The sequence below is a fragment of the Ceratotherium simum genome, chromosome 13, assembly GCF_057802395.1.
Source record: "Ceratotherium simum simum isolate JZ-2026a chromosome 13, ASM5780239v1, whole genome shotgun sequence".
NCBI classification, from domain to species: Eukaryota; Metazoa; Chordata; class Mammalia; order Perissodactyla; family Rhinocerotidae; genus Ceratotherium; species Ceratotherium simum.
The window spans coordinates 5,311,420-5,334,667 of record NC_141912.1 but is presented as its reverse complement, the minus strand read 5'-3'; the positions used below and the strand labels follow the sequence as shown (position 1 = coordinate 5,334,667).

Genomic DNA, 23,248 nt, shown 5'->3' with positions numbered 1-23,248 from the left:
TTTTAAAAATATTTTCTTATTATGTAATGAATTTATTCCTAGGCCAAATTATTATTTATGAGTGTATTTCCAAGAATTTAGTTTTCTTTCTCCATACATTTGCTACATTGTAATCAATAAGCATACATTGATGTTTTTCTTGCTAAAGTTACTAATGACCTCCTCACTGAGAAATTCATTGGGCTCTTTTCAGCCTTTGTGTTAACTTTTCTAAGACTTGTGACAATCTTATCTACTCTCTGCTTGTAAAGTTTACCTTCTTGTCGCCTGTCTTACCTGCCTCTACTCCACCCTCTCTGCCTGCTCCTAAATATTGGTATGGTTTCTCCAGGGTTCTGTCCAAAGCTACCTTCTCTTCCCATTCTACTGCTTTCCTTGGAACCAACTCATCTACCCCCATGGTTTTGCCTCAGTCTTCCTTGTCAGTGATTTTCAAGTTTATTGCCAGCCTGGATCTTCTCACTGGAAATCCAAAACCATATTTCTGGCAGTGTGCTGGACATTGCCTCAGTGTAAACGGTCTAAAAATAAACTTGTAGAGCTTATTGGTTTTATCTACTAAGTACTTGTCGATCCATCCCTTCCTCTTTATTCCGCATGGCACTGCTTTAGTTTAATTCCCCATTGTATATCTCACCTTGCTATATGTATTTATCTAAGTATATTTCCTTCCCCAATCTCTTCTCACATAAATTGAACCTTCTTTCTTGCAGATTTTTTGTTATTGTGATATATTATTGATTTTATTATGTCACTAGGAACTTAAAAATTATTACAAAATAATGGTTATTGTAATAATTTAGAAAGCATAAACTCCAATAATCAAAAGTAATTATTGTTAACCTGCTATTAGATTTACTTCTAGTTTTTCTGTACCTATATTTTCCATAATTGAGATCATCCTGAATATAAAGTTATATGCTTCTTTTGAAAACACATAACATTGAAGGGTAAAGTTAAATTCGTATTCAACACCTACTAAAATAAATTCCAGAGAGATCAAAAAGTTACACATAAAAAGTTAATCTAGAGTGACGTCAGCATCATGGGCAGAGTGAGCTTCCTCCATTGAACTCTCCTCCTCTAAGACACAACAAAAAGGACATTTATATTCCAACAGAAGCTATTCATACAACACAGGCGACGTTTGAGGCACCCAGGCAGCCATACACGCGAGGACTGAGGTTCTGGAATCTCCAAACTAAGTGGAAGGAGGTAAGAAATAAATGAAATTGAAATTAAAAAAAAACAGTAGAAAGAGTCAATGAAACAAAGAGCTGATTCTTTAAGATAAACAAAATTGACAAACCCGTAGCTAGACTCACCAAGAAAAAAAGAGAGAAGGCTCAAATAAATAAAATTAGAAATGAAAAAGGAGAAATTACAACAGGTAACACAGAAATACAAAAGAGTATAAGACAATACTATGAAAACCTATATTCTAACAAATTGGACAATCTAGAAGAAATGGATAAATTCCTAGACTCATACAACCTCCCAAAACTGAATCAAGAAGAAATAGAGAACCTGAATAGAGCAATCACAAGTAAAGAGATTGAAACAGTAATTAAAAACCTCCCAAAAAATAAAAGTCCAGGACCAGATGGCTTCTCTGGAGAATTTTACCAAACATTCAAAGAAGACTTAATACCTATCCTTCTCAAACTATTCCGAAAAATAGAGGAAGATGGAACACTGCCCAACACATTCTATGAGGCCAACATCACCCTGATACCAAAGCCAGGCAAAGACAATACTAAGAAGGAAAACTACAGACCAATATCCCTGATGAACATAGATGCAAAAATCCAAACCCGGGCCGCCGGTAACGAAGCGCGTGCTCTTAACTGCTAAGCCACGGGCCGGCCCAGGACTTGCTTCTTAGATACTTTCTCAATCAATCAAAAAGACAAATCACTCAATTAAGAAAAGGTTTTTTGGTGGATTCTTTAGGCTTTTCTATATATAAAATCATGTCATCTGCAAATAGTGAGGGTTTCACTTCTTCCTTTCCAATTTGGATCCCTTTTATTTCTTTTTCTTGCCTGATTGCTCTGGCTAAGACTTCCAGTACTATGTTAAATAGGAGTGGTGAGAGTGGGCATCCTTGTCTGCTTCCTGTTCTTAGAAGGATAGCTTTCTGTTTTCCACCATTGATGATGATATTAGCTGTGGGTTTGTCATATATGGCCTATATTATGTTGAGGTACTTTCCTTCTATACCCATTTTATTCAGAGTTTTTATCTTAATTGGATGCTGTATCGTCTCAAATGCTTTCTCTGAATCTATTGAGATGATCATGTGATTTTTATTCTTCATTTTATTAATGTGGTGTATTACGTTGATTGATTTGTGAATGTTGAACCACTGCTGCAGACCTGGAATAAATCCCACTTGATCATGGTGTATAATCTTTTTAATGTATTTGTTGTATGCGATTTGCTAGTTTTTTGTTGAGGATTTTTGCATCGATATTCATCAGGGATATTGGCCTGTAATATTCTTTTTTTGTGTTGTCCTTGTCTGGTTTTGGTATCAGGGTAGTGTCAGCTTCATAGAATGAGTTAGGGAGCTTCCACCCCCCTCAATTTTTTGGAAGAGTTTGAGAAGGATAGGTATTAAGTCTTCTTTGAATGTTTGGTAGAATTCACCAGGGAAGCCGTCTGGTCCTGGACTTTTATTTTTGGGGAGGTTTTTGATTACTGTTTCGATCTCCTTACTTGTGATTGCTCTATTCAAATTGTCTATTTCTTCTTGATCCTGTTTTGGAAGGTTGTATGATTCTAAGAATTTATCCGTTTCTTCCAGATTGTCGAATTTGTTGGCATATAGCTTTTCATCGTATTCTCTTATAATCTTTTGTATTTCTGAGGTGTCTGTTGTAATTTCTCCTCTTTCATTTGTAGAATGGTTTACCTTAGTAGTGGTGAAAAAAATGTAAATGATAAAAACCAAGGCAGGAGCAGGATTGAAATAATTGGTGGTTAGCTCTCTCCTACAAAATTTGAAGATTCAGCCCGATTTGTGATTACCTTTACCACATTATGATCACCTGGAATAAGAATGCATACAGCTGAAAAATTCTTTCTGCAGTAGGAGTTAGTTTTATGGTTCTGAGCCAGTGCAGTGTCCTCGCTTGGGGCAAAAGAGGACACCTTGTGTTTTAGTCGGCAGTAGAGGAGGAAGAGAAAGAAAGAGAGAAGGGGGGCTGGCCCGGTGGCTTAGCGGTTAAGTGCGCGCGCTCCGCTACTGGCGGCCCGGGTTCGGATCCCGGGCATGCACCGATGCACCGCTTCTCTGGCCATGCTGAGGCTGTGTCCCACATACAGCAACTAGAAGGATGTGCAACTATGACATACAACTATCTACTGGGGCTTTGGGGGAAAAAAAGGAGGAGGACTGGCAATAGATTTTAGCTTAGAGCTGGTCTTCCTCAGCAAAAAGAGGAGGATTAGCACAGATGTTAGCTCAGGGCTGATCTTCCTCACAAAGAAAAAAAAAAAAAGAAAAAGAGGAGGGAACCGTTATGTCAGTCATGTCAAAGGTGCATCCAAAATCAAAACGACAACTTTCTATTGCTTTAGACACATTTAATTCGAGGATCTAGAGCTTCATTCCTTTAGGTATGGACTTTGCAGATTTGAGGAGACAACAAGAATACACAGCAGAATATTTAGAATGCTGGACCTTAAGCTCAACTGATATAAATGGTTGAGTGTCTTAAGCTATTTTCAGATTTTAGTAAACTTTGGGAGAACTTAGGTCTTTGCATTCCAAGCCATACTCCTTTTTCCTAGCTATTCTGGGCTAGTCACTAGCTTTTAGAAAAATGAATTTAGTAATGTCTGCTATTGCCCATTTTATTTTTCCAAAAAGTCCATGCGGCACCCTCAGTGAAGAATTAAAGCAATGGGTCATTCCCTGAGGTAAATTCCTGTTATAAAACCAGTTCTGCATGTGGAACAAAATATTAGAATTAAATCATTTTCTCCCCTCTCCACTCCCATCACCACCAAAAAAGAAACTGTTTTGGAGGAATGCGTGGGTATGAGGAGGAACAGCAATAGTGTATTATATAAATAACCATTATGCTGGGCAAGAAAATACACCAGAAATTGCTTTTAGCTTACCTGGCTACTATCTAAAATTTTGTTAGATTAGCAGCTATACATGAGGAAAATCTATATTTAATATAATCTATTAGTAAAATCCTCCCATATGCCTTTGTAAGTGAATGAGCCCATTATAATATAGCTTCTGCTAGTACAAAGATTCCATTTCCAATCATTGCCGCCCTAAGATTGATACCGAGCACCCAGAAGCTCCCGTACAGGTACTCCGGTTGGTTCGTGTAGGGTTAAGATGACAGTCTGGGTAGTGGCTTACATTCTAAAAGTCCAAGGTCCTAAACTGTCTTCCTTTCTCCTTTATGGTTCTTAACATTACAGGATTTCATTTTACTCTTGCTTTTAAATGCAAATGGACCTGATATTTGAATTTTTAATTTAAAATTTCTTTTTATTTTAGAAATTTATCTAAAACAAAATTAGTTGTCTCTAAAACAAAGTTCCCCAGTAAGTTGTATCCATCTCTCAACACCCACCCACCCCCAACTCCCAAGGAAATTGTATCCCCCTTCTCTGATTTCTTTGTCTCTATTTCCATTCTTCTATGTCTAAATGTTACTAATAGTTTCATCTGAATTCTTTACCTGGTGTTTCAAGTTAGAAGCAGAGTCATCTGAGATTATAAAAGGCCTAGAAAAAATCATGTCTGATGTGTCTGCCTTGGGCTGCTTCTCCTTAGTCGCTTGTCTTCAATCTGGTGTAGATGGGGTGGGCATAAGGGTTAAGGCCATGGCTGTCTGAGTGTGGGAGTGTATCAGGTTAAGAACTCTTGAATCGTCTGTTGTGGCTAATTATCCAGACCATTCTACCCTCTATACACGCACTGTGGTATGACCCTAAGGGTGCAAAATGAAGGTGAGGCCGTGACGTGAGGAGAGGGGAATACTGCTTTGTATTAAGGTATAACAAGAAGAAGAAGAAGAATAGCTTTCATTTGTTGAGTCTGTGTACCACGTTCTGTGCCAAATTCGAGACACAGGTTATAAAGCTTAACTCCCAGCAGCCCTGAGAGGTAGGTGGTATTATGCCTATTTGACAGATGAGGAAACATAAACTTTTGTTAAGAAGCTTGTCCAAGTTCACACAAACAAGAATTCAGACCCAAGCCTGTCTGATTTGAAAGCCTTGCTCTTGACCTGCTGTCCTGTATTACATGTAATTTATATGGCAGGAGGAGGTGTGCATATGTGCACTTTAAAGATGGAGAAAAGCACAGTGTAATCTCTGCTCTTGACTATGGTTGGATGCCAATGTGGGTTTTTACGTGTTATGTTACACAAGAGGAAGAAACCCCTGCAAGATGAGATAAGATTGGAAAGCTGACCCAAGTTTGGCATGGATCACTGTCTTGGTGATCCATGCATGCGAATGTGATGCATCATTTCGCTTCTTAATTCTTGTTTTGTCTCTGTACGTTAAAGGTCAATTATGTATGTTAATGGAGGGAAGCCAGACGTGAATAACTGCAAAGAACCAGTAATCTAAGGAGCATTTCAGTAGCAGTTTGCCATTTATATGTGACTTGTTTGTGGTAGATTTATTCCCCTATATGTGTTTGCTTAGTCATCCCAGAATAGTAATGGATGAGTCTGTCCCAAGAGCAAAGATCAAAGTAGATTATCCCTAGGGGAAAATCAGACAGTTAATTCCTAAGGAAAATCTTTCTAATTCACTTAAAAGCACAGCTTCAGACTGCTGACACCTTTTCTTTTTTTTCCCTGAATTCATTTAGAACTTATGCTGTCAGGAGGATAAGAGATGCCTTCAGAGAAAATAAGAATGTAAAGGATCCTGTAGAAATTCAAACTCTAGTGAATAAAGCCAAAAGAGACCTTGAAATAATTCGTCGACAGGTAAGATGTTTCAATGATGTACTATTTTTCATTAAGAGCTTAAAGCTTTGACATATCCACCTTGGTTGGACATCACTGCTTTTGATGTTTATGATTTACACCACAGGATCATGAAACTCCGTTCCTTTTACTCATATAGACATAGAAATGTGACCTATCATGTTATTGAATTCAAGGAGAACATAAAGGAAAATATCAGCTTTCCAGAGAATGCATCCTTCTGGGAAGCTGAGTTCTCAGTTTACTGAAGGCTGATGCTTTAAGTATGGAACACTTTAAAAAAAAATTAGTCGGGGCTAGCTGGGTGGCACAGCAGTTAAGTGTGCGTGCTCTGCTTTGGCGCCCCAGGATTCACAGGTTCAGATCCCAGGTGCGCACCCACGCACCACTTGTCAAGCCATGCTGTGGTGGTGTCCCATATAAAGTAGAGGAATGGGGCCGGCCCAGTGGCGTAAGCAGCTAAGTGCGCGTGCTCCACTGTGGCAGCGCGGGGTTCGCTGGTTCAGATTCTGGGTGCACACCGACGCACTGCTTGGCAAGCCATGCTGTGGTGGCGTCCCATATAAAGTAGAGGAAGATGGGCACGGATGTTAGCCCAGGGCCAGTCTTCCTCAGCAAAAAAAGAGGAGGATTGGCAGATGTTAGCACAGGGCTGATCTCCTCACAAAAAAAATAAATAAATAAAGTAGAGGAAGATGGGCACAGATGTTAGCCCAAGGCCAATCTTCCTCAGGGAAAAAGAGGAGGATTGGCATCGGATGTTAGCTCAGGGCTGCTCTTCCTCACAAAAAAAAATAAAATAAAATAAAATTGTCTCTTCATAAGATCTGTTACACATTTATAGTGGACATATGTCAAAGAGTATAAATATATTCTACTTTTCCTGGTATTTTTAAATAGTTGAAAATAACGTTGCCCTTTTCTTGAAGACATCGTTATTGGTGATGAACCTAAATTTTATTGCTATACGGAAGGTGTATCTGCAGGTGCAAATGGTGTAAAGCACAGCTGCTTAGGTACTGACCCCATAAAGGCCCCTGGAAGGTGTTTTTGTTTTCATCTTGCAGAAGCACTGGGGAATCACCTTGATTTGTGCTTGCTTTTCTCTTTCTCATGAGGTAGAGTGGAGCATGTGCAACGGCATGGTCTCCTGGGCAGTGTGATATGTCCATCTTTCTGCAAAATTAATTAGAGAGTCAAAGGCTAAAGTAGCCTGCTATCGATTGGTTTTCTCACCCTCTAAAAAATCATCCTTTTCACTATTTTTCTTTGATTTAGCAACAGTCACACTGTAAGCTCTATTTCTGCTTCCATTTGTTTTTCTCTCTTATTTGCAGTAAATTTGTTTATAAAATGTGGAAGGGAAACCCCTTACCATTTTCCTAAGTTCTGCTAGTGTTTTGGAAAGGGCTTCTTGAGCATCATCAGGAGATGCCAGCTTGGCTGACATTATGTCATATAATAAATGACATTTTTGTCAAAGATATATATGTATCTCTGACCCTTCTTCAAGCTTGGCTGTAAACAGAAGTCAAAAAAGAAGCGATATTAAAAACTGTTGTTTTCATTTTATGTTAAAATTTAAGAAGTCTTGTTATATTGCCTACATAATGGAACAATCCCTTCTAGAATAACATTTTGGATTCTGATAACCCTCATAGAGTTCTACAGTTACCTAGCAATAGAACTTTGCCACATTCGCACAAGCCTAGGAAATGATCTTTAACTAAAGGCATGAAAAGATAATAGGACAGTCAGGAAAAGAAACTGATCTGCACATTTGCGTGTACTTTGATAGTGGCAGATAAATCAGTTGCCATTTTGAAAACTCTAGAACAACGGCATTTTCCAGTCATCAGTGGTTTAATTTTATGGGATCCTTTAGCACTGCAACTTGGAAAAACAAACAGCCTGAGTCCTTATTTTGCATAAACTTAGAGGGATTCAGTTTTTTGGCACTTTCTCACGTAGAAGTTGGTAAGCATCTCCAAAACAGGCTGGTTTTATCTTTTAGTGTAAGCTAGCTCAGAGTAGAAACTGCTTAGAAAAAGAGACCTGTAAGTAATCTGTGCCACCGTTTCTTCTGTTAGATAATTGTCTGTGTCACCTCCTGGTTTGAAATGCCAAAACTACCGTTTCAGAAGAATAAAAAAAAAAAAAAATAGACTGTGGCCGTCATCAGACATCCCTGGTGAATTCACACTCAAAACAGACTCAGACACTGGAGCTGCTGGCCATGTGCTGGGGCCAGGGCGCCCTCCCCAGGACAGCCTGGCAAGCGCACCTTCCTTGATGGTGGCAAACACATGCTGCCTACTTGCAGGCCCAGGGCTTCCGTATTAACTAGTAGAGCAGCATGTGATTGACAAATAAAAGCGTTCTGATTCCATTGGAGAGCTAGTTAGCCAATTATACAACAGCAGATGGGAAGTTTCTATTCACATCCCTTTCATATCAATTCTATTCCTGAATCCAAGCATAACATTTATCATAGTTAGCTTATGAGATGTAGTGGACTCCCTGAGCCACTGTGCCCTAAGCTGGTATAAGTTAACATTGGACTAAAGGCTTAAAATAAAGTGGCAGCTGTATTTTTTTGCACTGGCTGCTATAATAGCCTTCTAACTTGCCTCCCTCTTTGCCCCCCAATGGTCTATTCTCCACCTGCTGCCAGAGTGATCTTTATTTTTTTTCCCAGGGGAAGATTTGCCCTAAGCTAACATCTGTTGCCAATCTTCCTCCTGTTTCTTCCTCCCCCACCCCCCAATACATAGTTGTATATAGTTGTAAATTCTTCTCGTTCTTCTGTGTGAGCTGCTGCCACAGTGTGGCTACTGACAGACGAGTGGTGTGATTCAAGCACCCGGGAATCGAACCTGGGCCACCGAAGTGGAGCGCACTGAACTTTAACCACTAGGCCATCAGGGCTGGCTCCAGAGTGATCTTTCTTAAAAGGAAAATTAAAGCAGGTTACACTTCTGCTGAGAACCCTCCAGGGGCTTCATAGCACCCTGACCATAGAATCCAAAGTCCTTATGAGTCCACAAAGGCCCTCTTTCCTCTTGTCTCCCTCATTCACACCATTTCAGTTACTGTCTTGTTCTCCCTGGTACACCCCCAGCTTGTTCCCCTCTCAGAGCCTTTGTACTTCTGCCTGGAGTAGTCTCTCCCCAGACCTTCCCATAGCTCGATTCCACTTTTCACTCAGGCTTTTACTCAGATTTCACCTTATCACAGAGGGCTTCCCTGACCACACTATCTAAAATAGCCTGCTTCCTTCTCTCACTCTATCCCCTTACCCTGCTTTACTTTTCCTTATGGCACTTATCAACGCTGAAAACAACATTACTTGCCTTGTCTGTTTTCTCCTCTTCCGTGAAGACCTGGAGGTCACCGCTGCCTGGTGGGCAAGAGCGTGGGCTCTGGGGCCAGCCTGCCTGTGTTCACATCCTGACTCAACCTACTAACTATTTTGACTTTGAACCAGACATTTAACCTCTTGGTGGTAATACAAAATGCAGATGAAAACAGGCCCAACTTGGGGGCCAGCCCTGTGGCTTAGCGGTTAAGTGCGCGTGCTCCGCTACTGGTAGCCCGGGTTTGGATCCCTGGCGCGCACTGACGCACCGCTTGCCCGGCCATGCTGAGGCCGCGTCCCACATACAGCAACTAGAAGGATGTGCAGCTATGACATACCACTATCTACTGGGGCTTTGGGGAGAAAAAGGAGGATTGGCAATAGATGTTAGCTCAGAGCCGGTCTTCCTCAGCAAAAAGAGGAGAGTTGGCATGGATTTTAGCTCAGGGCTGATCTTACTCACCAAAAAAAAGTAACAGGCCCAACTTCATGGGTTATGGTAATATATGTAAAGCCCTTAGAGAGATGCTGCCATGTAGTAAACACTTGTTATTGTTGTTATCCATAGTATCTAGAACAGCCCCACATAGAGTTTGCTCTTATTATTTGTGGACTAAATGAATATATGAAGTTTGGCCCCTGAGATCATACACCTCAGTCAAGGGCTCTGTGCCACCAAAATCGTGGTATCTTGCTGGCTTCTCAGACCCTCTCTTCAAAGGGAATGAACCATGAAAGGAAAACAGAAATCTGATGAGGATCTTGAGACATTACCCTCATGCACTGTAATATCCTTCATATCAAGTCCCTCTTCCACTTGGACCCAGAGACCATCCACCAGGATGCACATCCATCTCAGCACCACTTTTCCAGGGATGAGAAGCCCACAGCCAGCTTTCCAGCTGCCAGATATGCACATCCGTACAGGCAGTCCTTGAACTGAAATCCTCCATCTGACTTTCTCCTCTCTCAACACTGTTCCTAATTCCTTGCTTTCTAGTCATTCTTTAAAGTGGACCTTGCTTTTACAGTTATTTCTTCAGTCCCTTCAATCAGCTGTGATACTAGGGATACAACTGTAAGCATGCTAAGAGTTTGCAGTTTTAAAGAAGTCTCTGAGCAAAGATTTTCTTCTGTTTCTTTTTTAAGTAGAGAAACCAGGATTCAAAAAAGCTGGATGCCTTGTCCATGGCCACGTGGCCAGACCTGAGCTCAGGTCTTCTAATTCCTTAGAGCAAACTCAGAAGTTCAAGGACAAGAGCTCCTGAGTCAGTAGAAACTGAAGGACACGGGCCAGCCCCATGGCTTAGCGGTTAAGTGCACGCGCTCCGCTACTGGCGGCCCGGGTTCAGATCCCGGGCGCGCACCGACGCACCGCTTCTCCGGCCGTGCTGAGGCCGCGTCCCACATACAGCAACTAGAAGGATGTGCAGCTATGACATACAACTATCTACTGGGGCTTTGGGGGAAAAAAAAAAAGGAGGAGGATTGGCAATAGATGTTAGCTCAGAGCCGGTCTTCTTCAGCAAAAAAAAGAGGAGGATTAGCATGGATGTTAGCTCAGGGCTGATCTTCCTCACAAAAAAAAAAAAAAAGAACTGAAGGACAAAGACATTCCTACATCATCCCCCAATTTTGTCCCCAAGATAAATATCAGGGACCACATCAACCTAGCTCAGCCTCTCTTCAGAGGTCATTCTTTATATCCTTATGCAAGGAGATATTTAGTCTTCATTGTGGCAACTCTGAAGGAGTCTAGATAGCATCAGCATTTCTTATTAGCCTTTCACACCGCTCCTAAGGATTACTCTGATTTCAAGAAGTGGCAGATTGTTTTTCCTCCATTATGAGCAAGTCCATTCTCCATAATTAGGGCCCACTGAATAAAAGCCTGTATATACTTGTTCTTTCTTTGACATTCTTGGACTAGCTTCCCCCTTGAAAATTGTTATCTAGTCTCTCAATCTCTAATCTCTTTCCATCTGCATGCATCCATCTCATGTTCCAAAACTAGCAGAGACATTCTTCCACCTTTCTATAAACTCCCATTATTTTTATACACAATGGTTCTGTGAAGACAGATTGACCCTGGCAGCTTGTTTGATTCTTCCTATATGCTGAAAGCAAGTTCTGGACTAGCCCCCACTAAACCTAGCTGCCCTATCTGCTTCCCAAGCGGGATCAGGAAGTTGAAGAGACCTTTTGTGTATATGCCAAATGGTGCCAGAAATGATGCACAGAATCTAGGCTGTGTGTAGGATTGGGCAAACAGCTCTCACACAATCTGGGCAGCAAAGAAGTACCTAAGGGTTTTCGCCCTCAGACAATAAACAAGGCTTCTTGGGTGTTTCAAATCAGAAAGAGAAGCAAGAAGGTCAACCAGGCTTTGCTTTTGTCTTTTTTCCATTTTGCTGTTCTGAAGATAGTCCTTCTGATTCCTATATATAAGGCATTAATTAGAATAACTATCAGTTAATCACCCGCACTTACAGTTCTGCAGTGTGTCATCCTCTTTGGACTTTAAACAGCCATAGCATGCCCTGGTTTTGTATCACTGCTTCTGTGTCCTATAACCTTGCTACTCAAAGTGTCCTCTAAAGACCCACAGCATCAGCCATCACCTGGGGGCCTTCTCTCTTTGTGTGGTTCACAGAGATTTGGTGTTCATTAAAGAGAAAATATTTTCCAAGCATTTTGAAATAGAGTGGTAATCTTTGTTATATACCTAGCTAAATAGCCACATGTCTGTGAGAGGAGAGCAAATAGAAGAGACAGTTGGGAATGAGAAACTCTACAGCTGCAGCAATGGAGTATTTGCCAGACCTGTATTTCTGTACTTTGGCAAGATTTCCTTGAATATGTGAATTAAGACTGTGACTTCAGGAATATTCAGCAAAATCCTACTTGTGTCTCAACATTTTCTTGAAACTTAATGGTGAAAATTAATATATCTGTGCAAAGTTTGGGTTTATTTACAGCTATATAATGCTATCAGTGTTCATTAGAGGGCATCCTATGAAGGCAACCCTTCAGTTCTTCTAGAGTCTCATATAGCAGCAAATCTAGGTAACAGAAATTGTGGGGGTGGGGGGTGTCTGTGTGTGTGTATTTTATAGACCCTTCTCGTTAGTAGTTAATGGGGTAAAACCATGATCTCTAGGAAAAGAACAAATATTTCTTATTGAGAGGTTCCCAACCACTAACTTAAGTAGGCTAGTGGATTTAGCACTAAATTTACATCCAAATAATGTTTGGTTACCCTACCAGGGATGGGATAGCCATGTATTGAAGTAAGGACTGCATCGAACAGAACAAGGCTCATCTGTAACTTAACTATTTGGATGAAGAAATGTATTGTTACTGTAGTATGTAACTATACAGTGAGAAGATAAACTGAATGTTTTCTGATTCTGGATAACAGTGAAGGTTTTGGAGTCATACCAATCTTGCCAGGAGCTTTTCAGTGATGACAACTGTATAGCACATTGGCCATTCTTAAGCTGATGTTTTTTTTTTTAATGAAGCAATTAAAATGGCGGATATATCAGACACAGAATTGTGAACCTGCAGTTGTAAGTGATTAAGAGTAGGCATTATGTACAGCCATTGAAGATAGCAGGGAAGGGGTTGATATTACAAGTAGCACGCATTTTTGTTAACCTGAGTGTGTATGTATGTGTGTGTGTTTGTGTGAGATTAAGCATTTTTAGTGTTTCAGCTTACACTTACTTATTATATTTGTAGATCACTAAAAGCAAATTTGCTCAGTTTATTGGCATTTTGGGTGGTGGTAGGTGAGAGTCTCTGAAACCGTATTTTTTACTTTTATTTGCTATTTTATGGTTTAGTCTTTAAATGACCATTCAAGAGAAATATTCACCAATAACTTTTTGTGTGTGTGTGTGAGGAAGATCAACCCTGTGCTAACATCTGCCAATCCTCTTCTTTTTTTGCTGAGGAAGACTGGCCCTGGGCCAACATCCGTGCCTATCTTCCTCCACTTTATATGAGATGCCTGCACAGCATGGTTTGACAAGCAGTGCGTCAGGGCGTGCCTGGGATCTGAAACGGCGAACCCCGGGCCGCCGCAGCGGAGCGTGCACACCTAACCGCTTGCGCCACCGGGCTGGCCACACCACCAATAACTATTTTAATGTGCCTGTTCTGACATGAGAAGCTAGTGAACAATGGCTGTCTTCTCTCACTGTCGGTGACCGCGACATCCACGCCATTGCCCTAAGCAATGGTTAAAACTTGAGTTAAATTGATGTCTTACCCACAGTTCTCATCCTTTAGAGTAGCCTGTGAAGAGGTAGGATTGTTTTTTAGATCCTTTGGGGGAAAAGTAATAGTGGATTCTGTATCTCTCCTCATGTAGACATTTAGCTTAAGTACCATTTTGATAGTTTGGGGGATCTCAAAAATTTACTTGGTAGCTGTTTTGATGGAGTAAAGGAAAGTCAATCCCTATATTAGGGGCATTTAAAATACATGAAAAGAATTAAATACATTGTTTACAATAGCCAGGAGGTGGAAGCAACCCAGATTTCCACAGACAGATGAATAGATAAACAAAATGTGGTACGTACATTCAATGGGATACTATTCATCCTTAAAAAGGAAGGAAATTCTGACACATGCTACACCACGGATGAACCTTGAGGACGTGATGCTATGTGAAATAAGCCGGTCACAAAAAGGCAAATACTGTATGATTCTACTCAGTGTGAGGTACCTAAGGTAGTCAACTTCATAGAGACAGAAAGTAGTTTAGTGGTTGCCAGGGGCTGGGGGAAGCAGGGAAAGGGGAGTTGTTTCATGGGTACAGTTTCAGTTTTGCAGGATGAAAAAGTTTTGGAGATCTGTTTCACAACAATGTGAATATTTTTAGCAGTACTGAACTGTACTCTTGAAAATAGGATGGTAAATTTTATGTTTTTTTTTCACAATAAAAAATATCTCCCCCTCCCCCCCACAAAAAAAGAATTATAGCTAGTCATCATTTTTGTTGTTGTTAGCCCTGAGCTAACATCCATTGCCAGTCCTCCTCTTTTTGCTGAGGATGATTGGCCCTGGGCTAACATCTGTGCCCATCTTCCTCTACTTTATATGTGGGATGCCTGCCACAGCATGGCTTGATAAGCAGTGTGTACGTCCGCGCCGGGGATCTGAACCTGCGAACTCCATGCTGCTGAAGCAGAGTGCACAAACTTAACCACTATGCCACTGGGCTGGCCCCATCATTTTTTTTCTTAATTGGGAAAAATAAAATTAAATGCTTCAGACACTGGTATTTGAGGGTGGGATGCTTAAGTCATTTGAAGCTTGAAGAAGTGGATTTATATCTGTGAGCCTTCAGTTTCTTATATATAAAATCAAAGGATTATACTGTGATTTCTAAGGCTACATCCAGTTCTAAAATTCCGTGGTTCAACATTTCAAATAAATATCCCCCCCTACTTCTTTATTTGCAGAAACTTACTGATACATTTTAGAATAAATTACTCTATATTCAGCTCTCCTTGACCATTTTTCACAAAGATCTTAACTCTACAGAGTTTAGACTACAGATGAGCAAAGTTGTAAGCCACCTATGTATTTATACATCATAAATTCCAAAACTTCTCAGGATCTAACCTTTCTGCTTCAAGGAAAGTCAGAAAATTAAATTATTTTATTAATGTTGCTAGCACCTCTGCTGTTAGCTTTCTTCCTTTCTGGTAGAAGATATGTGTCCAGTACTAGAGCATATCTCTGAGCAGAGCATTTTCTTTCAAAGAAAATGAAGTAGCAGTTGAAGAGCAATAATGTGATAACTGACAGGCAAAAAAAAGATTAAAATGTTTTCCTCAAGCCTCACCTAAATGTTAACACTAGTTTCTTCTTGATATGACTTCTCCCTGCTCCCTGGCTGGCTTCTCAGCTACGTTAAACACAATCTGCCAGATAAATCAAATGCACTGTAGTTTTTGTAATACCATGCCCACAGTTTCTTTCCCTAGGTATTTATTGAGTGCCCACTCTGTGCCATATAGTTATAAATTGACTTTATAAGCTTTTTGAAGGCAAAGTTAGAATGGAATTATGAGGTCCATCAGAACCTTGTAGAAGTTCTTTCTCATTTTGACTTTTTGGAGACAAACCCCTCCTCTCCATTCTAGATCCCATCTATTCACTCATTTACTAAAATAGAAATATATAGGGCCGGCCCCGTGGCTCAGCGGTTAAGTGCGCGTGCTCCGCTGCTGGCGGCCTGGGTTCGGATCCCAGGCGCACACGGACGCACCACTTCTCCGGCCATGCTGAGGCCGCGTCCCACATGCAGCAACTAGAAGGATGTGCAGCTATGACATACAACAATCTGCTGGGGCTTTGGGGGGAAAAATAAATAAATAAATAAAATCTTTAGAATAGAAATATATAAAGTTTAAAAGTATATCCCAGGGGCCAGCCCAGTGGCATAGTGGTTAAGTTCTCACGCTCCACTTCGGCAGCCCAGGGTTTGCTGGTTCAGATCCCGGGCACAGACCTCCACACCACTCATCAAGCCATGCTGTGGCGGCATCCCACATACAAAACATATGGTCATAGATGTTAGTTCAGGATTGGCAACAGATGTTAGCTCAGGGCCAATCTTCCTCATCAAAAAAAAATATATATATATCCCAGTAGTACTTTCTCCTATACCTGTATAGATCAACTAAGATTAAATCAAAGGATCAATCTACATATTTAAAATATAATAGTAAAGCAGAGGCAAAGGAGATTTAAGTACTCTGTCTTGGATTTCAATAAAAATCCTCAGGAGATCAACATGAATTTATATACAATGACCAGAATTAGCCCCTAAGTGAACCCTATATTTTTTGGGTATATGAATTCTTTTAATATGAATGCAAAATTCTCCAGCCCCCATCAAAGTTTAAGAAAGCAGGACAGTGAGAAGAGTGTTTAGTTTTCTAACTTGGCCTATGTATGACATTCATTTTTTTCAGTCTGTTCAATATATAGGTTCCTCTGCAGCTATGAAAAGACTTCTTCATGCAAGAATTTAAACTAATTTCCTCCTCCACTGCTTTTTCTAGAAATCCCAGTAAATCCTCAAGTCTGGAGCAATAGTATTTCCACAGTTGTCATTCCTGTAGGAAAAATGCCTCTCAGTTGGAGAGTGCCCATCAAATTTGCTTGATTCTTCCAAGGTTGAAATGCATAAAACAAGATTCCATTTCCTTTCTGGAAGAAGCCTATCTACTTCTGCATTTTTCATATACAATAATAGAGTTTTTTTGCGTATTTCCATGTTCAAAAGAGCTCCTGAAGAAGGCAGTAGTAATGCCATTTATAGAAAGCTTTGCATGAGTTTCATTTGGGAATTTTTATTATTATTCTCTCATCTAGTCCACTATACCTGTTCACTCTTGAATTCCTTGAAGAACTATTTTTGTTACTGAAGCATCTAAAGTGGAAGTAGATATCATCACCTCTGGAGCAGAAAGTACGTTGATCTCATAGACAAGAGGTGGAAGTTCCCATCTCAGCTCTGATAGTAACTTACTGTGTGATCTAGGGCACATTGTTTATTTGCCTTATTTACCACATCTGTAAAGAGAAAATTTACTTAATGAAGATGACGGTGATGATAATATGTGCTTGTTCTTAGTGTTGGTTCATTGTGCCCTCTTTATGCACCAACACTATGTGCCAAGCATTTCGCTCAGTTTCTCCTAACAGCCTTGTGAGAAAGATACTATTTTCCTCATGTGTCCGATGAGGAAATTCAGACTTGGCATGTTTGAATAATTTTCCCAAGGACATACAATTAGGAGAATGGTGGGCCCACATCTATTCTCACTTTTTAGCCAGTTCTTAGAAGAGGGTTCACACTGTGGGCGGCCTTAACTTAACAGAAGGTAAACAAGATGTTGGAGCTAAGAGAAAGCAAGATGTGTGTTTCTTTTTCTAATTGTTCATTTAGAACTCTTATTAGAAGATAACAGCTTACCTTCTGTAGGCTCATGAATAGTTTATCCCTAGGAGCTGGACTCCTTTATCATTTCTCAAAAAACTCTCTCACTCTCTCTGCCTTCAAAAGAAAAAAAAGATACAAAAACCACAGTCTGAAAATGTTAAAGTTCAGCCACCTTATTTAAGAAGTGTTTGCTCAGAATCTCCCCATAGATCTGAAGGTTGCAGCTCCAATTGTGCTTTTCCTGACAAGCTATCACTGAAGTGCCCTTCAGTGGAAACCTTTTGATGCTTTACCGCTTGGCTTGTCCTTTCAAGTAATCAAAGTTAATTCCAGTCCTGCTTTTGCAGAAGATCTTCTCCCCAGATGACAAAGGAACAATGTCACATCTTTTAGGAAGGGCTTGGCTTGTCCTTTCAAGTAATCAAAGTTAATTCCAGTCCTGCTTTTGCAGGAGATCTTCTCCCCAGATGACAAAGGAACAATGTCACATCTTTTAGGAAGGGCCGTAGAAAGGGGTCACCCCTGTTTATGTTAATTTGTGTTTCTGTACCACATCCTCTGAGGTGGCAAGGAGGTAATGACCCCCCCATGCCCAGTGTGTATATGAGAACATGTACTCATTTCCTGAGCACTTGATGTCTGCAGTTGCATTTTTTCAAATTTGATGGGTTTTATCTATCTATATATATATATACACACACACATATATGAAGGATAGTTTCATTGGTGCTGTTGGGAAGATTTCTCGTAATTGAACATCTGTCAGTCTAAAAAAATATTTTTGTTCTATTCAGAGACCTAATACGAGTGATAGATAAGAGATTTTGAGCAAGATACACCTAAATTTAAGTCCTAACACTTACTAGGTAGCTCTCTATCCTTGGTCATATATTTAATGATATTTTATCTCTCTTAAAACATTATCATCATTCAATTTTTCTACTACAGGCAAAGGAATACCAGTCTTAAGTTAATGTTAGTTTTGTACTTGCTGTGTTTTTGAAATACCAGAATCAAATGATGTGTCAGAAATTTTATCTCTTCCCCAATCTGGTAATTAAGGCTGTCATTTCATGGATTGGTCGGGTATAAATAATCAAAAGACTCTAAAAATTCTCTAAGTTGTGGTCCTTAATAATCCTAGTTTTATTAAATAATGCTAGTGCACAATTAAATCAGTATTTTAAATATTTTCCTTTTCTTCAAACATTTCCACTTCTTAGAGCCTAAGAAGTACTTCTCTTCTCCGCACCCATCTCACCTCCTTAATATAAAAATAGTACCAACCGAAAGGTCACATGGACTCCCCTTCAGAGTCTATCATGATAGCATCACCAGAGTCCATGACCCGTTAGGCCTCATCTGTAAAAATTAGGAATTGGGCGTATTGGTTTCCAAGATCGTAATAGCACAAGAATTTTTTTATGAATCTGCTGTATTTAACAGACTTAAGTTTAACTGCCTTGTTGAGATTGGATTTGGGTTTTCTTTCATGAAGTTATTCCATGTCACTAATAAGTGAGTGTGTTTCAGAATTGCCTACACAGAGGTAGACGTGCCATAGTGCTCAATACTCAATCAGTGAACGCTGGCTGGCCCAGGAACCAGCAGACCTGGGTTCTGCTCCTACCTCCCTACCAGCTGGCAGGCAGTCATATACCAGCTTCCTCCTGTGGTGAGAAGAGGGTCCCACTATGGGTCTCTAAGGTCCCTTTCATGCCTGATGTTTTCGATTCTGAAAAATAATTGATAATGATTGTTAGGTCCCAGAAACATACCTGTGAATGTTGGATTTTGACCAAGGGTGAATTATGTCACTGACCTCTATTTACTGAATTGACTTGAAAAGGAAAACTTGACTACCCAGATCTTACAGACAGCATGTTTTGTGGAGCATGGGGGAGTAACTGGGTTATGTAATGCTGAGTTACATAATGTTGTTTCTTCACAGTCAGCCTCAGCAGCAGGACCAATTCGAGAAAAGCCCTTGGCTATACTTTGTAAAAAGCTTTTAACACCCAGTGGTGGCAAAAATGTTACACAGATCATGGTGACTTCGGGGGCCTGTGAACTGTGAACAGAAGCTGCCCTTTCATACAGGTGACAGATCATAGATACCTCATTTACTAATGAGGTTTTCTTCACTGGGACTCAGCAGACCTTCTGAGGAGTGGGTTGAGGAAGGGGAGACCAGAAGAAAGCAAAATTAGATTTTTCTCTTACTTTTGATCCAGGTTCTAACTTAGCAGTGCCAGACTTAGTGTTTTGTTTTTTCAATAACTCTTCAGCTATTATTTAAAACTTGCAGCTGTCTGTATAACTGTCAATGTTTTTCATAATATTAAGTATTTTTCCTACTGGACATATCTTTTAAAACTGAGCCCATCTTTTTCTACAAGACATTGATCACTCTTGTTTCTATTCCAGGCAGCTTAGGCAACCATTAGGAAAACAGTGTGCTCCTGTTTCTTTCTGTACAACGTGGAGCCTGTCCCATGCACAGTCATACTTTATGTCCTGCCTTTGCAGCATTGCAGTTGCTTCATGACTGGAAGCAACTGAGTCTCTCTTTGGCTGGGCTGCAGGATCCTTGAGGGCTAGACCTTCCGTGTCCATTGGACCAGCACAGCACAAGGTGCACAGTGCACCCCCAGTGAACTCCTTTCTGCATTCACCAGCTCCCTGAGGGAAGGTCCTCAATGCGCTTCTTCTGCTTTTTTGCCTGCTGAAATCTTGTTGTCTTCTGGGCCACCGAAGCACTGAAGTGTGACTGTACAGCATTTATTACATGGCTTTGCAATGACATGGTAATAAGTTATCTCTGCCCTTAGCCTCTGACCTTCTGGTAAGACAGAGTTGTTTTTTTGTTCACCATGGTACTCCTAGTGCCTCATAGATGTAGTAAGCACTCCATTACCACTTAATAGCTTGGCAGGAAGACAGAAGGAAGAGTTTTAAACTGAAACTCAGAAGGAGTGGTTCTAGCGCAGGCTCTGCCTCGGACTCGCAGCATGAGCTGCAGACTTGGCCTTTCTCACGAGTAGTCTTCTAATGTGTAAAAACACCTACCCTGTGTACTTCTTGGCATCTTTGTGAATACAAAGTGAGATAACGCATGAAATCAGCAAAGCCACTCTCCAGTGAGTAGAGTTAACCTTCACTAACCAACTCTCAAACTAAAAATGCTGCTTTGGCTGAGGAAGTGGCCCTCTCCCTTACCAGAAAGGATGCCATGAACTGGTTCTGGAAATTAGCATATGGGCTCTGCCACAATAAGCTGAAAACAAGAGAGGATCCGATGAGGTGAATTCCAACAATATGAAATAAGGCTATTGAACTCTCTATATTTGTATTTTCTGAAGCATGAAAGGCAGAGGATTCAGGAGTCAGATAAGAGTAGTTTTAAATCTTGGTTGTCACTCCCTACCTTTATGAATTCAGAAAAATGACTTCCAGTGGAACTCATTTTCCTGTTCTGTAAAATAGGCATAAGTGTTTACATTTTGTAGGAAAGTAAGAAGTATGTTTATAAATCACTCAGCACCGTGCTTGGCCCATTGTAAATATTCAGTAAATGAAAGATAGTTGCAGCTTCATCCATGCTTCAAATTGTTTTTTCCATACTTCTTTTAAAAACTGAAGTGCTAAAATAATGGAGCTGTGCACCAGTTTGGTTTCAGACCCCTAGATGTGCATAAAGGGAGTGGCTGCTGGTTCCTCTTTCAGGCACTTCTGTTCTCCAGTCTCCTCTGTGCTGGCTCTAGAGGCTTGGCTAATCTGCAGGCTCTTGGCATATGGTACTTGTTATAATATAGGCCTGACTTTCCCAAGTGCTTTTCAGTGGAACCGTGAAAACTAAATTCCAAGTGACAGTTTCTGTATGAAATATTTATCACATACCAATAAAAGTATATCCACCAAATAGAACTGGGAGGGCAAAAGGGAAATTCAGTCTGCATAATCTTTCTTCCTTATTTTAAATGTTCCCATCACATTGCAGACTGCTAGGCAATGAAATGAAGAAAGGCTACAGGAAAATAAAAATAGCAGGTAGGGCAAGTTGGTGTTTGCAAGTAAAAACTGGGAGTGCCTTAACTTGAATAAATAAAGGTATCCTCAAATTCAGAACAGAGTTCGAAAGCAGAACCAGGAGCCCTTAGGAGGCCTAGCAAGCAGAGCAGATTGTACAGGTAGAAAGATCTGATTCCACAGTGTCTTTTCATCCATGCTCATATACAGAGAACAGTGACTGATCAACAAGGCATGTCTTAACAGAGCTTGGGTGAGATCTTCCTTAGATTTCTGTAACACTCATCTATTCCTAAGCATTATTGAGTATCCACTGGAATGAGTTACCAAAGTGGAGGCAGAGGGAGCTAGTAATGGTCAGTACCTGAGGAACTTGTTTTCTAATGACAGATGAAGAGCAGACTTCATGTGCCCATGTTCAAACACATGCCTACGTAGAGGTAGACAAGTAATGAGAGTTGCACATGTGGCTTCTTGGTTTATTAGGGTTTTTTATCCTTGTCTCCTTGAGGACAGGGACTGTATCTATCCCTGCACTTACCACAGTGCCTTACACACTGATAGTGCCTAGAAAATATTGCCAAATGAATTATATGCTTTAATTTTAAAGGACTGAATTATATATACTTGCATTTCTTAGTAGTGGCTCAGTGTCATTCACTCTATTTATGGAATAACTTTTATCAACAAAGCAAAAAGTCTTACTTGAGCTAACTAAATTGTATCCATAACATGGAACAATAATAAGAACCATATAATAGTTCTCTCTTTGGGGGCAAATGGCAGCCTTGACACACATACAAACTTATAGCAATCTATTTGTATTTTCCTGGGAGAATTGGGCAGGAATAAAGAGAGTGGAGTGACCAAAACAACTTTGGAAAGGCCTGTTTTAGCAAGTAATTCTTGCCCAAAGATTTGAACAAAAAAGACTCTTTGCTGAGTTAGACTGCTTACTTTTTCCATTGCCTACATCTTCCTTTGGCAGCCTCTTGGGATGGCATAAGGTTCGTATTCCTCCTGTATATATGTGAGATTGGAAGTTGGGACATTGACCTTGGCTTTCTGGTCAGTTCTCTGAAGCTTAATGGAAGAAAGGTGCTGTAAACACGAAGATCCTCAGTACTATATAGCTTACTCATCTTTACCCTGTGGGAAAACTCTATTGATGTGAATTCAGACATGCCTGAAAATGTAGGAAGATCAAATACAGTAATATTCTTGCCAGGGTGCTTTGTTTAAACAAATCCATTAGGAAAATTGAGATTACCAAGAAAATGTAATTAGAGGTTGATTGAGCACCTGTAAAAACTAATTCTGGTTATGGTTATTCACTGACTATGGAGACTAAAGGGGTTAACATTTCATCATCTCCTATTTGCCACATGCTATAGGCATGGATCATTTCATTTATAAGTACTCTGCAGAGTTTTCTCATTTTACAGGTGAAGAAACTGAGGCTCAGAGAAGTTAAGAAACCAGCTCAGAGGGGTTAAGACTATAGAGGCTTGAGACTCCATAGCCAGTATTGGTTGAAGCCAAGATTTGAGCTGAGGTCTCCATCGCCGTACCATGTTGCCTCATGGTAGAATCCTTTGATTGCATTTTAATAAAATGAATTTTATAAAAATTTGATTTACATATACTTTTGTAGTCTTGGAAACCCCTTTCAACTGAGAGCCATTGAGTACTCCAAGTCAAGGAGTGGGTCTCTGGGGAAGGCACCTACCACCCTGTGACTCCTGAATCCCCATGCCCTGGGTCCTCGGGTGCACACAGAGAAATGAGGTGCAGTGACCCCGAGCCCTCAGAGCTCTTAGAGGTTTACTACTGGCAGGATCTGAAAGACAGATTTGTTCCCTCTGAAGGCAGCAAACGTTTGCTCTGGAGGTGAGCCAAGAGGCCAGACCC

At 40.4% G+C, this 23,248-nt stretch overlaps 1 protein-coding gene across 1 annotated transcript in view; it reads left to right on the top strand.

The window, feature by feature from the left end:
• Positions 1-23,248, top strand: part of LYRM4 (LYR motif containing 4) — a 175,652-nt gene that overhangs the window by 36,613 nt on the left and 115,791 nt on the right. The window contains exon 2 of the mRNA XM_004432149.3: positions 5,861-5,981. Coding sequence (XP_004432206.1) covers positions 5,861-5,981 — 121 coding nt within the window. The remainder of the gene's footprint in view (positions 1-5,860; positions 5,982-23,248) is intronic.